The 15,417-nt window shown below is 58.3% G+C and overlaps 1 protein-coding gene across 13 annotated transcripts in view; it reads left to right on the forward strand.

Moving 5' to 3' along the window:
- ELN (elastin) overlaps positions 1–15,417 on the forward strand; it is a 31,543-nt gene that overhangs the window by 8,571 nt on the left and 7,555 nt on the right. For 7 of the 13 annotated variants that reach the window (XM_045571198.1, XM_045571199.1, XM_045571197.1 and 4 more), the window contains exons 5-27: positions 1,038–1,070; positions 2,399–2,434; positions 2,891–2,986; positions 3,239–3,343; positions 3,425–3,487; positions 4,161–4,208; positions 5,091–5,162; positions 5,484–5,513; positions 6,055–6,126; positions 6,729–6,770; positions 7,136–7,195; positions 7,467–7,514; positions 8,960–9,061; positions 9,149–9,199; positions 9,683–9,853; positions 10,847–10,900; positions 11,403–11,564; positions 11,779–11,820; positions 12,222–12,308; positions 13,166–13,222; positions 14,270–14,365; positions 14,449–14,508; positions 15,068–15,232. In XM_045571198.1, the coding sequence (XP_045427154.1) occupies positions 1,038–1,070; positions 2,399–2,434; positions 2,891–2,986; positions 3,239–3,343; positions 3,425–3,487; positions 4,161–4,208; positions 5,091–5,162; positions 5,484–5,513; positions 6,055–6,126; positions 6,729–6,770; positions 7,136–7,195; positions 7,467–7,514; positions 8,960–9,061; positions 9,149–9,199; positions 9,683–9,853; positions 10,847–10,900; positions 11,403–11,564; positions 11,779–11,820; positions 12,222–12,308; positions 13,166–13,222; positions 14,270–14,365; positions 14,449–14,508; positions 15,068–15,232 (1,752 nt within the window). The remainder of the gene's footprint in view (positions 1–1,037; positions 1,071–2,398; positions 2,435–2,890; positions 2,987–3,238; positions 3,344–3,424; positions 3,488–4,160; positions 4,209–5,090; positions 5,163–5,483; positions 5,514–6,054; positions 6,127–6,728; positions 6,771–7,135; positions 7,196–7,466; positions 7,515–8,959; positions 9,062–9,148; positions 9,200–9,682; positions 9,854–10,846; positions 10,901–11,402; positions 11,565–11,778; positions 11,821–12,221; positions 12,309–13,165; positions 13,223–14,269; positions 14,366–14,448; positions 14,509–15,067; positions 15,233–15,417) is intronic. The other 6 variants (XM_045571191.1, XM_045571189.1, XM_045571188.1 and 3 more) reach the window with 6 other exon arrangements.

Genomic DNA, 15,417 nt, shown 5'->3' on the forward strand with positions numbered 1-15,417 from the left:
CCTGGGAATCCACTGCTTATCCTGCTGGAACCTGCGTCCTGCCTCCTTGGAGGGACCTTCTCAGCAGGGTCTTTGATGGTAGAAAGAATGCCGAGAAGGACTGGATAGCCAAGATGAGGCAATAGGTCCATGCATAGCCAAGAAGAACCAAATTGTGAAGGTTGTGACTGCAAAGCTAGAGGGGGGGACTGACTGATCTCAGGGAGGCTACGGGGCAGGTTGTGATTAAGTTCAGGAGGGAAGGCTGAGAAAACCGAATAGAACCCCATAATGGGTGGTCACGAAAGTGAAGCTTTTATTCATGATTCATGTTAGGCTTCCGAAAGCACCCTCAGGGCAAGGTGAAGCAGTAGACCCCCCCAAAAAAAGTCAGGGTATCTCCTTCTGATGAAAAGGGTCTGGATCCCACAACCTCCCCGAGGTCATCAGGACTCAGCTACCAAAGCCAGGTCAAAGCCACAGTCCCCCTCCTTCCCTCGGGCAGTTCCTCGCTCCCATCCGGGCCAGGGGGATGTCCGGGCCTGCCCGGGGCAAGATGGAACGGGGCATGGGCAGTGTGTGTCATGCTTAGGAACAATTAATCCCTTGGCACGTAGAGGGTGGGTGGCCTGGCAGCTGCTCCATGTGGGCCTCGGCACGCCGGCTCTGGCCGGGCTCTCCGCGGGGGACCAGGCAGCTGGGAGCCAGCAACACCCACACCCTGAGCACCAGCTGGAGGCCAACCACCCACACGAGAGGACTGGAAGGGACGGGCCACACCCACTGGACACCCTGGCATGCTGCGCACATGAGGTGCTTTCTGCTCCTGATCTTACTGGTCCCAGGAAGGTCAGGGACACAGTGATCATTTCTAAGTAGGGAAACTGAGTCTCGGAAAGGCGAAGAGACTTGCTCCTACACGCATGGAGTCGGCATGAGTAGCAGCATTTGAATCCAGGGCTCTCTGATTCCAGGAAGAGAGGGGGTTGGACTGGCCAGGGCCCTGGGCTCCCTGCTGTGTGTGGCCAACATCTCACCCCTTCTTCCCTCCTTTCCAGGGGCTGGTGGACTCCTTGGGGGATTTGGACCAGGTGAGTCCAAAGGGAGGAGGGCAAACGGGAGGGGGCTGGTCATGGTGGAGGGCGGCCTTGGGACCAGGCACCTCGGGAGGAGGGTGGGAAAGGACAGATGGCACCAGAGAGGTTGCCTGCTCCCACCCCGACCTGTCCCAGCCTCTTCTCACTTCCTGTTCAGTTCCCATCTTCTCTTCCAGCCCCGCTGTGCTCAGGAAAGGTCCCAGCCCTGTGGGAGCTCAGGAAACAGGCCTGGCTTGAAAGAAGCCCTAGGCAGAGATGGGGAGGGGCAGGGCCCACAGTGCTGGGAAATGAACTCCCTGCCCCCAGGCCGGGCCTGACCCACACCAGGAAGGAAGATTAGCCTGGAAGGAAGATTAGCCAGAGATCGAGACCCATCTTACCCAAGGGGCTGGCTGAGTCTCAGAGGAGGCCAACTCACAGAGTAGGAAATAGCGGGGAAGGGGGGGGGGGGGGGGGGGAGACCACGCCCAGGGAAAGCCAGGTAGACGCTCCAGGCTTGGCAGTTCCCCGTGGCTGGGGTCAGTCCCCCGAGAGGGCTTCCCTGGGCTCAGGACCCTGACAGCCAGGCCGCCAGACTGGTCCTCGCAGCAGAGATTCTCACATAATTGGAAACAAACCCCGCACGCTTGTGAACCTGATTGCCCATCAGTCCTGGCCGAAGCCCTGGAATGTCTCCTGGAGGGGGGAAAGGAGCGATTGGGCCCAGATGTGAGAAGGAGAGAGCCAGAGGGACCATTTGACTTCTCATAAACATTTTAGCATCTGTCTGAATTCGAGGAGGCTCCTGGACTGTAGGCAGGCTGGATGGACACATAGACAGATGCTGGGAGCTGGAGGGTCTCCAGATACAAGGGAGAGGGGATGGGCTGAGCCAGGAGACACCTGCAAGGAAGCGGAAGAGAGGTCTGGGGTGGAGGCTAATGTGGGAGCCGGGCAGGGCCTGGCCTGGATCAGGTCTTGCTAACAGACTCTCCTCAGCTTCCACCCTCAGAGAAAGCCCTGCTGAGCCTCCCATTCACTGGCAGGCCTTCTAGGGGAAGCCAGGCCTGGCCTAGGTGCATTATGGGGGGAGGGGAATGGTCAATGCAATTACATCTACATGGCCCATAGCAGCTGGTCACTCAATGGTAGCTGCTGTTTTATCAGCATCAGCCCCTGAGTACCGAAGGCTTGAGTCCAGCGTAGGGTCCTGAGTGGCTGCACACTGACCACAGCCCTGCCTGGTTCCTGCCTGCCCATCATGAGACCCTTCCCACCCAGGACCCAGGGATGATGCCCACACACCAGTCTCTCCTCACCGGCTCTGTCTCTTCTCCCTGCAGGTGCCGGAGGTCTCGGCGGCGCTGGCCCTGGGGCAGGTTAGTATTGACACGCAAGCAAGATGTCCGTTTGGGGCCAGAGCCAGGCCAGGGTATCTGCCTGGCATGTGGGCCGGGCCAGCCCTGGGCGCTGGCGTGAGGGTGATGCTGAGACCACTTGCCCTAAGCAGCTTCCCAGGACACAAGGAAGTAATCGCTGCATCCTAAGTCCTAGTATAATGCAGGGGCCAGTGGAGCCCAGAGGAGTTGCTCAGCTCAGCAGGATTTCAGGAAGGCTTCCTGGAGGAGGGGGTGTGGAAGTTTGATCCCAAGCGATCCTGCAGTTTTGTCAGGCTGGGTAGAACCATCCGGCACCTGTTGCTCTCCAGCACTGATCCTGGCCCCGGGGCCACTGCTTGGCGTGGAAGTCCTGCAGAGAACGGGAGAGCCACCTCAATGTGCCTCCTGGGCGGGGCTGGGTGGGCTCAGGACCTCACCCTCTCCTCCCCTCTACAGGGCTCGGCGCTTTTCCTGGGGGCGCCTTCCCGGGGGCTCTGGGGCCTGGCGGGGCGGCTGGCGCGGCTGCAGCCTATAAAGCTGCTGCCAAGGCTGGTGAGTGTGACTGCCTGGGACGTGCCATCGACCCTCTCGCCTCCGTGGGCTCTACACTCTGCAGAGAACATTTCCTGGGGGGCGGGCGGGATTCTCATCTCTAATCTCCTGGGGCTCAGGGAGGCAGCCAGTCTCCAAGCGAGGAGGTGGCACGATCAGATATCATCTCTGGGCTCTCCGCATGCACCTGGACCCGCCCACCGCCCACTGCGCCTGGCATGACTCCTCGCCTCTCCACTCCTGGCTCTGTAGGTGCTGGGCTCGGCGGTGTTGGTGGACTCGGCGGGCTCGGCGGTGTCGGTGGCCTTGGTGGTGTTGGTGGACTTGGCGGTGTCGGTGGCTTAGGCGTGTCTACAGGTATGGTGGCTAGCCCTGAGTTGCCCAGGTAAAGGCTGAAGGCTGGTGACACCGGCTCTGACACGGTCCCTTCCATGCCAGGTGCAGCGGTGCCCGGAGCGGGAGTCGGAGTCGGAGCCGGAGGGAAGCCCGGGAAAGTGCCCGGTCAGTCTGGAGTCCCTGGGGCTGGACAGCAGGTTCAGGGAGGGGCTGAGGTCCTCACCTGTGCACTGGGCGGGACAGGTGGGGCCTGGCTGCAGCGGGGCAGGGAAGAGCGGCCGCCCCAAAGTGTGGGGCCCAGTTCAAAATGGGGAGAGGGACTCCAGCCCACATTCTGGGCCCTCCTTCCAGGACCTGGGGACAAAAAGGGGCCTCAGGGCCAGGCCCGTGGCAGACATCAGGGGACAGATGGGGACACTGAGGCTCGGCACGGAGTCAGGGCAGAGGGCCCTTGGTGGCCACAGCAGAGCCAGGGTGGCCAGAGGAGCCTGGACTCCCCTCGGCACCAAGCCCTTGAGGAAGTGACTTCAGGTTAAACAAAGGCCTGCCTGAGTCCACACAGCGGGGAAGGAGCATCTGGAAGCCGTTAGCCCAGAGGTGGGCCGGGCGGCCGTGTAAACAGGCTCCAGAAGACAAGATAAATCCCTGCACAGAAGGGTTTGCAGATGACTTCTGAAGCTCAGGGGAGGAAGGCTGTGGCCACAACACATGTCCCTGGCTGTCCTTGCCAGGCGCTGGGGGGGGCTGGTTTGTGAGCCTGGAGCGGTGGAGGGGGGGCCAGGGAGGGGCTGCTGGAGGCAGGGGCGCTGCTCATGGCTCCGCTGTCTTTTGGCCACAGGTGTGGGCCTGCCAGGTGTATACCCAGGAGGCGTGCTCCCAGGCACAGGTAAAACCACAGAGAAGAAGGGGACCCTCCTTCAGTATGGAGACCCTCTCCTGGCACTGACCTTGGGGCCTCTCAACTCCCTGCAAGCGGAGGCCACCAGAGCATCAAAGCTCAGGCTAAGGGACACAGGGGCCCTGTCCTCTTTCCCCAGGAAGGCCAGTCAGCTTCCCCTCATCCTACCAAGCTCTGGCCCCAGACCCTGACCCAGATCATGGTTACAGCCGGAGGTGGGCCCCTGGGGACACACCAAGTCCCTGGTGTAGCCAGCTGATTCCCAAAAGCCATGAGTCACCAGGGAGCCCGCCCAGAGCACATCCGCCCTGTAGGGGACCCTCAGAGCTGCCCTCTCACCCTCCTCTCCCTGCCAGGCCTGGCCACCCACCCAACATGTGACCGCTTGAATTCCCCTAAAAGCCCAGGCTTGGGCTGCTCTGGGAGATTTGCTGACAGTGTCCCTCCCTCCGTCCCAGGTGGCCCAGTCCCAGGGGAGACAGGAGAGGTGGGAGGGCCAGACACTGGCAAGTGCGGAGTCCCCGGCCACAGCAGAGGGCTGTGTGCTTGGTGGTGGGCACAGGCTTCCCACAGTGCTGGCTTGTGCTGTCTGCCTTCCTTGATAAGGGTGGACAGGGTGGCTGGAACTTCATCCCAGCGCAGGGACAAGGCCAGCTGAGGCATAAGGTCATATAGCCAGGAAATGGCACCAAAAGTCAGGTCTCCCGAGTCAAACAGGGAAGAGAAGCCACCACCACATGAGTTATGACATCACTGATGGTCAGTGCAGAAGGAGGTCAACTTGGTGACCCAGGGGTGGTGTGGGAGCCAGGTTGGGCCTTCTAGGCCTGCCTTCCCACCCTCACTGCCAGACCCCCTTTGCTCTCACAGGAGCTCGGTTCCCAGGTGTGGGGGTGCTCCCTGGGGTTCCCACCGGAACAGGAGTCAAGGCCAAGACCCCAGGTATGTGACCCGTGGGCTGGGGACCCAGGGTGGGAATCTGTATCTACCCTCAGGCCCCTGTGGAGGGGAGCAGGAGTGGGGCCGGGGAGCCTGGGCTCAGGGCCCTCTGCGTGGGCACCCCTGTGCTCCAGCCTTGGCACTGGTGGCTGAGATGCACAGGACACCTCTCAGAAATCCCAAGTGTGGGTGAGGCAGCATCAACCTGGAAATCTGGGCAGAAATGGCCACTGCCCAGCCCTCTGTGCTGCCTGGCACCACCCATGGGTGCCTCGGAGCCCTGCACCCGAGGCGGACTACAGTGATGACTCCTTATCATTGCAGGTGGAGGGGGAGCTTTTGCTGGAATCCCAGGTGAGACAAGGTGCTAGTCCCCTGTGGGTGGGCAGGCCAGTAGGGAGACCAGCCAAGGAGAGGCACTCACCCTGGCAGGGGCTGGGCATTCAGAATCCCATCAGGCCTGTCCAGTGTCCATCATGCCCATTGCTCCGGGAGAGAGGAAGCCCTGGATGGAAGAGGGAGAGGGACTGGCTCCAGACAAAGTGGTATCCATTACAGTTCTGCTTCCCCAGTCCAACCCTCCTGTGTAGCAGCCCACATGAGTCCAGAAAGCCTACCAGTCTGAGCCGCATGCTGCAAAGGGCTGCAGGTCCCAGCTGAGGCCCAGGCCCCAGGAAGGGGGAGAGTTCTGCAGCTTTCTGTAGGCCATGGCCCAGCACTGGAAGGGCTCAGCTGATCAGTGACAGCAGGCAGGAATGCCCTCTGGGCAGGATGCTTTGTGGATACAGCGGGGCTCATTCTATCTGAGCAGAAAGTGGAGAGTAAGGCTGGTGGCTCAGCGGGAGCTGCTGGCTCAAGTTGCTAGGCCCTGATTTTGTTCTCCTTATTCTCACAGGAGTTGGACCCTTTGGGGGTCAGCAGCCTGGAGTCCCACTGGGGTACCCCATCAAGGCACCCAAGCTGCCAGGTAAGTCAGAAGGAGGATTCAAGAGGCATGTCTCACCGGGCCTCACCACTGAGGAGGCATCTTGTGGGGGCACATCTTTGGTCACCGGTGTCTCTTGTGGGGGGTGTCAAGAAACCTGTGTACTGAACACCACTTCTGGTCACCAGCAAAGAAAAGCATGGGGAAGCCATCCTGCGGGTGTTGGCCTCACTCACATGCACACCTGTACATACACACACACACACACACACACACACACACACACACACACACACACGCACACAGGCACAGAGACCCACAGCCCTGATAGGAAACCATCGGTGCTGATGGTAAGAAACACTGTTCGTTGGAAAGACCCCTCAGACGTCACTCAATGAGCTGTTCCTTGTTGGAGAAGGGAGTAAGGAAGCTACTCAGACTCTAGGGAGCTGGTGGGGTGCCCCCTCTCCCTCTTCCACCCAGAGCCTCTGCTCTGCTGAGAGCAACCGTGGGCTGCCATGACCCCGGGGAGGGTCTCAGGCCTCAGCCTCTGTGGGAATAGATCTGCCACCAAGATAGTCGGAGCCCAGCAAGGCATGGGCTGTACTGGGGCAGCACCTGAGCCTCCCCTCCCCTCTCCGCAGGTGGCTACGGACTGCCCTACAGTACAGGGAAACTGCCCTATGGTGAGTAAGGCCCTCCCGGACCATTGGGCTTCCGGGTCTCTCCAGATGCAGGGTCCTGGCAAGAGCTGGGAGAGCACCCTGCTGGGTGGGGGTGGGCTTGGAAAGGGAATTCCCTAAGGAAGGAACGTGGAACTTGGACTCAGACAGCTTGGTTCTCAAGCCTGGCCCTCACACAAGCGAGAACCCGCCTCTTCCCCGAGCCTCAGTGTTTTAGTCTGAACAGTGGGAGTTACCATCCCCGACACATATATGAATATGTTTTAACTCTGACTGGGGGTGACATGGTAGAGACTCTGAATGGGTAGGGCAGGGGGGCTACTGCAGTGAGACCTGCACAGATGCCCACTGAGCCTCTCTGTTTACAGGTTATGGTCCTGGAGGAGCAGCAGGTGCCGGCGCCAAGACTGGGTACCCAACAGGGACAGGTAAGGGGCCAGCCAAAGGGGCACTGGTCACCCTGGCTCCAGGGCTCTGGGGCTGGCTATGATCTGTCCAGAAATCAGCCAGCCCACCCTGCACTCAGATCCCCATCTGAGTCGAAGAAGGATCCTGGGCGGGACCGCTCCACTAGCCTCTGATGGCTGTGATGCCCCCACCCACACCCACATGTGAACAGGTGGCTCTCCTCGGGCTAGAATGGAGGCCCCTGGAAATGCAGGGCCACATTTTTCAGTCTCTCCCCTTCCCCTCCCCCAGGGGTTGGTCCCCAGGCTGCAGCAGCAGCAGCTAAAGCAGCAAAGTATGGTGAGTACCTCTGAAGTCCCTAGCTGCTAGCTCCAGCCGCCCAACCTCTGCATCGCTGTTATCACCGAGAGCCTGCCTCACAGATAACTAACCAAGGCAGCACCTCACAGATAACTAACCAACGCAGCACACCCGCCTTTGTCCAGCTTTTTCAACCCTACCTATTTCGCCTTCCTCCATCCATTCATCTACTCTTCCCTCCATCCCTCTCTCCATCGTCCATCCATCCATCCATCCATCCCTTCATTCCTCCATCCATTCATTCCTCCCTCCTTCCATTCTTTCATCCATCCATCCATCCACTCACCATCTAATTACCCTTCACTCCCTCCCTCACTCCCACACTCCTTCTATCCATCCATTCACTCCCTCCCTCACTCCCACACTCCCTCTACCCATCCGTTCACTCCCTCCCTCACTCCCACACTCCCTCTACCCATCCGTTCTAGAGCCCAGGCAGGGACAGGTAAGAGCTCTGCTGCAGGCTGGAGGCATTGTTGTGGGACTCGAGAAGAGGGAGAAGTTATTTCCACTGGGGGAAGAACATCAGAAGGCTTCTCAGAGAAAATGACATTTGATCGAGGCCTTAAAACATAGGTGGAGTTCGCCATGTGGTTAAAACAGGAAGACGGAGCCCGTGCAGAGGGAATGGGTACTGTGGTGGTTAGAATAAGCATTTTAAAAATTTAACAGTTTAGTATCAATTTAGTGTGTGCTATAAAAATGTTAACTGGCTCCTCAAGCTCATGTCCCCTTGGCTGGCAGACATGGCTTGGCCTCCCCTGTGCCCATGCTGTGAGCAGAACGGGCATCTGTCCCCCTGTCCTAGGCAGTCCCAGCTCAAAGTCAGATCCCTGGGGCTAACATCCTCACGTTCATCTTCAGTGCCAGGGGAGCCCTGCGTGTAGCCATGGTGAGACCAAAAGCATCTGCCCGCCAGTGGAGGGGGCGAAAATGTGGAGGGCAGCATTGAGCGGGAGGCTGGCCCCTAAGAGGCCCCATAGGCTCTCCCTCCAGGCCCCAGGGGTGGAATGTGGGAGCCGGAGATTGGGACAGCGAGGGACTGCCAGAGCCAGGCAGCCAGGCGCTTGGATTACAAACTTGGCCGAGCCTTCGGAACACAAGAGGAAGCCTTGAACATTCCTACAGGGGCCCCTCTGGCCCAGGGAGTGGCCGCTTGTGGTTTCTCAGTATGTGGCAGTGATTAGAATGGGATTTGTCTGAAAACATACAAGTCCCTTAATGAGCGTGTTGAAATGGACACTTTGGGGGTGAGTCAATGAACAGTGGGGTGGGGGCCTTCTCAAGCAGGCCCAGCCAGAGTTGCCTGGGCTTCATTCCCAGAGGAGACTGTGCTGGTTAACGTGCCAGCATCCGAGTGGCCTTCCTTCCCAGCCTCAGGAGGGGCCCCGGGAGCTCCATCTGCACCGTCCCCATCCCCACAGGTGCCGGAGGAGCCGGAGCCGGAGTTCTCCCTGGTGTCGGTGTTGGAGGTGGCGGCATTCCTGGTGGGGCTGGTGGCATTCCTGGGATTGGAGGCATTGCAGGTAGTGTCTGTTCCAGCGGGGTTGGGGGTGGGGGTGTCCTGGAGAAGGCCACAGGGAGAGGCCTCACCCTCTGCGGCTTCTCTCCAGGGGTCGGGACTCCCGCTGCTGCTGCTGCTGCTGCAAAGGCAGCTAAATATGGTGAGTGCCCTCAGGGGAGGAAGGCTCGGGACTCTGGCCTGCCCTCAGGCCCTGGGAGCCTGCCCAGGACACTAAGAGACCTCAGTTCTCTCAGGCTGAATGGACCTGGCCTTTGTCCATCTGTGGAAACCTCCCTTCCACCTCCCCAAACATTCCTGTCTGGCCACTCTGCCTGGCCCTGCCTGTTCTTCACTGGTTGGCCCAGTAACGGGGGACCACTGTGGAGCATCTGGCTCCTTCCACCCTACTCCCAAGGCCAATCCACAGCTACTGCACCAACTGCCTGGGTGCTAGTGGTATGCTCTGAATTTGCTTTAGCCATAGACCATGTTCTTCCGACCCTTAGAATGCCAAAGACAATGTCAGCCCACCTGGGATCCCGCACTCAGGACCTGCCACCCCCACAGCTCCCCAGAACCATGCCTTGGAGGCACTTTAAGATTCCCACAGGGTTTAGACCAGAATAATCATTTTCTCCCACAGGAGCTGCTGGAGGCTTGGTACCTGGTGGCCCAGGAGTTGGAATCCCAGGTGTTGGTGGAATCCCAGGTGTTGGTGGAATCCCTGGTGTTGGGGGAATCCCTGGTGTTGGTGGAATCCCAGGTGTTGGCGGAATCCCAGGTGTTGGAATCCCAGGTGTTGGAGGAGTCCCAGGTATTGTGGATAGACCGAGTGAGCTGGGCTGTGTGTGTGTGTATGTGTGTGTGTTGTAAAGAGAGAAATGTTGACACTATTGCCAAGACTTTTGGATTCTCCCTAACACTTCACTCATCTATCCTCTTCTCCCATACCCTTGACCATGACTCATCTTCTCTCCCTTGGGCTGTAACAACCTCCTAACTAGTTACTGCCAGCATCATCTTCTCCAACTCACCTTCTCATTGCCACTGTGCTCCTGAGGAAAGGAACTATGTCTTTTTCATCTCTATGTCCCCAGTCCTTAGCTGAATAGATAGATGCTCAGTAAATGGTGGATAGATGGGTGGGTGGATGGGTGGATGGATGGATGGGCAGATGGATAGCTGGGTATATGGATGAATGGTCATGTGGATAAGTAGAGGTTGATGGATAAGAGGATGAAGGGACAGAAAAGGGATGAGTGAATACATGAATGAATAGATATATGAGTAAAATGGTGGGTGAAATGATGAATGGGTAGATGGAAAGACAGATGGAAAAGTAGATGAGGGACTACATAAATGTTTAGACTGATATATGGATGGGTGGGTGGGTAGATGGATGGATGAGCACATGGTTGGGTGAGCAGATGGGTGGTGGGAGGCAAATGCAAAATAGATGGTTAGACATGTAAATAGATGAATGGGTAGATACGTGAATAAATGGATGGATAGATGGGTTCATGGATGGACAGAGAGATTAGTTGAGCAGTTGTATTGAAGTCTAATGATAGAGTGGCAAATGGACAGACACCTGGGCAGGTAAGTGTGGGGGGAAGGTGAATGAATGGTTAAGTACACAGAGAGCTAGATGGAGATGTGGCTGAGTAGACAGATAACTAAGCATCCATTGGGTTGGCTTGATAGATAGGAAGGAGGTAGACTGGACAGATGGGTGGACAGTAGGATATATATTGACCATCTTTCCTCCACTCTCCCTTGATTATTTGTGTCCCCTTGGTCTCTCCAGGGGCTGTGTCACCAGCCGCAGCTGCTAAAGCAGCCGCCAAAGCAGCCAAATATGGTGAGTGTGTTGATAGCTCTGCCTCACCCTGTTCTGGCCAGAGAAAGGGGATGACTTGCCCAGGGTTACACAGCAGGTCACTGGACTGAGCTGGACCTGCTGGGCCCCAGGATGAGGCCCTGAGGCTGAGTAATAGGAGAGTCCTGTTATGGCAGTGGGGCTAGTGTCCCTGCCCCTCCCCACTCAGCCCAGACAACGCCCCTCTCAGAGGAGCCCAAGCCTGGCTGGGGCAATGGGACTGCCCGCGGTCTCTCCATAACCAGCAGCAAGGCCCTCTCCCAGTCAGAGAAGAGATGGGCTGCAGACATGCTGGGGGGATGGTTTCCATAAAGGTTTCCTGGAAAAAGCTGGAGGGGGGCCCAGGCATTCTATGGTTTCCTGTCCTTCAAGGACCAGATTTGAGGAGGGCTTGCTCCTACTTTCTTAGTCCACCAGCACCCCTCAGGGCCCTCACAGCCTGGCTCACTGATATCCTTTCCCATCCATTCTCTTCTCTCCGCAGGGGGCAGAGCCGGAGTGGGAGTTGGTGGCGTTCCCACTTACGGGGTCGGTGCTGGGGGCTTTCCGGGCTACGGTGGTCTCGGAGCCGGAGTCGGTGGTCTTGGAGCTGGAGTCGGCGGTCTTGGAGCTGGAGTTGGAGGTGTCCCTGGAGCTGGCATTTCCCGTGAGCCCTAGTTCCATCTGGGGAAACAGGGAGAAGGCATGGGGGCTTCTCTTCTGCAGAGCTCGAGGGGGTGGGGGGGTGTTGATTGGGCTGTCTGTACTCAGGGAGAAGTTGGGGAACGTGCAGGGAGGGCCTGCAGGGTAGGAGGGTGTCAGCACAGCCCCACTGAGACCCAGCAAGGTTTCTGAGGGTCTCTCTCTTTCTCATTCCGCAGCAGCTGCAGCCCAGGCAGCTGCCGCCAAGGCCGCTAAGTATGGTAAGTGCCCTGGCCTTGCCTGCCCCCATGCCCAGGGCATTGTCCTTCCCTCCTGGGCAGAGCCCTTCCCTCCTCTCAGAGCCTGGATCCCAGCCCTGCTCTGCCCTGGAGCCCAGGCTCTGAGCTCAGAGCAGTTCTCCAACATGAGGACCGAGCCAGCTTGCGCTCAGGCCTCCAGGGCCGAAATGGCCTGGGCCAAGACCCCCTGACCCCATCTTCCAAAGCCACACTGAACTTCCCTGACCTTTTCAATTGCCCACCGTTAGGGTTACTGGTGCCCAGCTTGTCACCCCCCCCCCCCAAACCACCGCAGCCACTCTGTTCCCTACCCCACCTTCGCCCTCCGCTCCCGTCAGGAGGGGAGCTTCGGGGGGCAGCGCTGACGCTCTTTACCACTCTAGGTGCTGGAGGAGCAGGAGGCCTGGGAGGGCTGGTGCCAGGTGCCAGAGGCATTGTACCAGGTGTGCCGGGCGCTGGAGGGGTGCCAGGTGAGCAACCCAGAGATGGGTTTGGTTTGCCTCGTGGAAGGGGCCCTGAAATTGACCCAGGTCAAGCGCACCATTTTATAGATGGCAAGACTGAGCCCAGAGATGGGGAGGAGGAAGAGCAATGCCCCCTAGTTTGGAAAGAAGGTCTTGTATGGGGTTCCAGTCTGCTGAGCAAACCTGGCAATTCTCCCTCGGGGCTGTCAGCCGGCTGGGTGCTGGAGCTCTGGCCTGTCAGGGCTGGGTGGCCTCTCGTATGTTAGGTCCTTTCTGTTCCTGACCAGGTAGAAAGGCCTGTCACTCTGGTTCCCTGCACTCTTCCTCCTCCACCAATCAGAGGCCAAAGGGAAGAAATTCAGAGTTACAATGAGATCAAGTCACAACCTTCCTTTGTTGCCCCACCACCACCACCACCACCATCACCACCACCACACACACACACACACACACACACACACACACACACACATTTCTATTTTCCTTCTTCTTTCTGGGAGAAAATGTCCCTTTTGAGTTTCTCTCCAAAATGAGACATTTCCTCCAATAGTTTTAAAAACTAACATGGCCTTTAGCAGAACGCTTCACAGATCCTTTAACAGAGGTTTGGAGACTTGGCCAATCACAGCTTTAGGCTCCCTCCCCCATAATCCATGCTAGACTGCCACAGTCCCTGAGCTGCTTGCAGGGAAGCAGCCTCACAGCAGGCCTGGAGCCCCTCCTTCTCGGGCTCCAGCGTAAGGAGGCAGCACAGAGCACAGAGCGGGTCTTCAGGAGGCATCGTGAAGCTGGGGGGAGGGAGGAAGAAGAGTGAGGACGGGTGCAGGGAGCCCCTCCCCAACGCCCTCTCTTTACCTCTCCAGGAGCTGGAACCCCAGCAGCTGCAGCCGCCAAAGCAGCCGCCAAAGCTGCTCAGTATGGTATGTGTCCCACCCCAATTCTGTCCCCTGTGCTCATCCTACAGCCCCGCTCTCCTGTCCTCTGCTCTGGGGTCTGGCAGTCCCCTCAGCGGTCACATTCTCACTGAGGGCCTTCTGACCCACCTGACCACTTTCGGGTGTGGGCAAAGTCTCTGATTAGGAAAGCAAAGTGAGAACAGGCCTGCTGAGACCCCAGAACCAACCTCCGCACCCTTCCCAAAGCCCCTACTGCCCCCGCATCTAGCTGGGGCCCGCCCCCCATTCTGATCCTCAAGATGGGTTCCTCGGGGTTCCCACCACCCTCCGTGGCAGTATTTCTTGCTCCCTGACAAGGTTCTCCATTTCTCAGTAGGTCTGAGGGCCACCCTGGCAGCCCCAAGCACCCACGCCTTCCTGAACATAGCCAGTGACAGTGAGAACTTACAGGTCTGCCAGGCCTGAGCCAGGGCATCTACGCACCTTGGCTTTAGGGATCTGTGGGCAACAAGATTCAGATCGAAAATCTAGAGCTGTCTAGGCCAGAGAAATCTTAATTTTAGGTCCACTGACCCCTCCAAACTCACATATGACAAACAACCCCTTTGTAGATAAAGCCGCTATTTGCTGAAGCAATCCTTACAGCAACTTTATGAAGGTGGTCGCATCATTCCCATTTTAGAGATGCAGAAACCGAGGCTCTCAGAGCATACGTAACTTGCTCACAGTCACACAGCTAAATGGTGGCTGAGCTGAACTTTGAGCCCACGTCTGCCTGTCTTGTAGAGCACCCTTGACTACATAACTCTGTTTCCACCCTCAGAAGTCTCAAACAGATCCTTGTCCCTCCAAAGGTTAAGAACTCCCGACCCTACACATGCCTCGTATTAGGGATGAGCAAGCTGAGACGCATAGAGAGAAAATGACTTGTCCAAGGTCACACACAGCAATCCTGTGCCCTAGCAGGGATGAAACCCAAAGCTCCTGGTGCCCAGCTTGCTGCTCTCTCCATTGGCTTCTGTCCTCCTTGGTGGAGACTGAGTTAAGGATTCATTCTTCCCACTCTTGTAGGGTTAGGACCTGGCGCTGGCGGGGTTCCCGGCCTTGGCATTGGCCCTGGCGCTGGCGGGGTTCCTGGTCTTGGCATTGGGCCCGGCGGTGTGGCAGGTAAGTTGTGTGAGAAAGGGGGCCTGAGGAGCCTCTGAATTCTCCATGGCCGACACCCTGACGCCCCCTCCCCCTCCGTCCAGGAGCAGGGACCCCTGGTGCAGGCAAATCTGCTGCTCAGTTGGCCGCCAAAGCCCAGCTCCGTGAGTGCCCTGCCTGGCTTTCCCTCCTCACCCCACCAAGTGCAGGCCGGCCCAGCACGACCCAGGCGGGAGCTGGGCCCCACAATAGGCAGGCTCTCTGGCCCACTGCAGGCTGGGAGGTCCCCGGAGCAGCAGGCAAGGGTTGGGAAAGCAGATTTAGCAAAGGAGAGACCCAGGTTCCAATCCTGGACCCCACAGTAGCGGAGTGACCTCCGAGTTTCCTGTCCTCATGCTTGACGTGTGGGTGCTGACCCCATCTGCTGCAGAAGGTTGTTGGGAGACTTACATGAGCTCATCCACGAGGGAGGAGTGGAGGTTGGGCGGGAAAGGAAAGTGGTGCAGTGAGTGTGCAGCCCTGAGTGCCCGCTGGGGGAGGGGCTGGACGTGGTGGTCAGCGGGAATTCTAGGAAGCCCATGCTGGTGGGAGCATAGAGGGTGGGTTAAGGGATGAAGGGGTCTGACCCCTTCTCTTGGGGCCCGAATCGGCTCCCTGGGTAGGACACCCCACAGGGGTCTGCTTCCTGCCTACTGTCGCCATCCCACTGCCCATCTTTCCCAGGGGCTGCAGCTGGCCTTCCTGCTGGCGTCCCAGGATTTGGAGCTGGTGCTGGCGTCCCAGGATTTGGAGCTGGTGCTGGCGTCCCTGGATTTGGAGCTGGTGCTGGTGTCCCTGGCTTTGGGGCTGGTGCTGGTGTTCCTGGCTTTGGGGCAGGTGCAGGTGCAGGTGAGAGACCTTCTAGCCTGGGCAGAAATGACCCCTGAGCTCAGAGAAGGGAGACCTCTCCCTCCTAGCACATCCCCAGCACCTCATCTAAGGGCTCAGAGTGATTCCCCATTAGGTTCTCCTGAGAGTCATGTGACTAGGGTGACAGATGGCTCAGGTCAGGCAAGGAAGCCCCAGGCTGCATG

Source organism: Pipistrellus kuhlii, unplaced genomic scaffold (genome assembly GCF_014108245.1).
Source record: "Pipistrellus kuhlii isolate mPipKuh1 unplaced genomic scaffold, mPipKuh1.p scaffold_m20_p_4, whole genome shotgun sequence".
Taxonomy (NCBI): Eukaryota; Metazoa; Chordata; class Mammalia; order Chiroptera; family Vespertilionidae; genus Pipistrellus; species Pipistrellus kuhlii.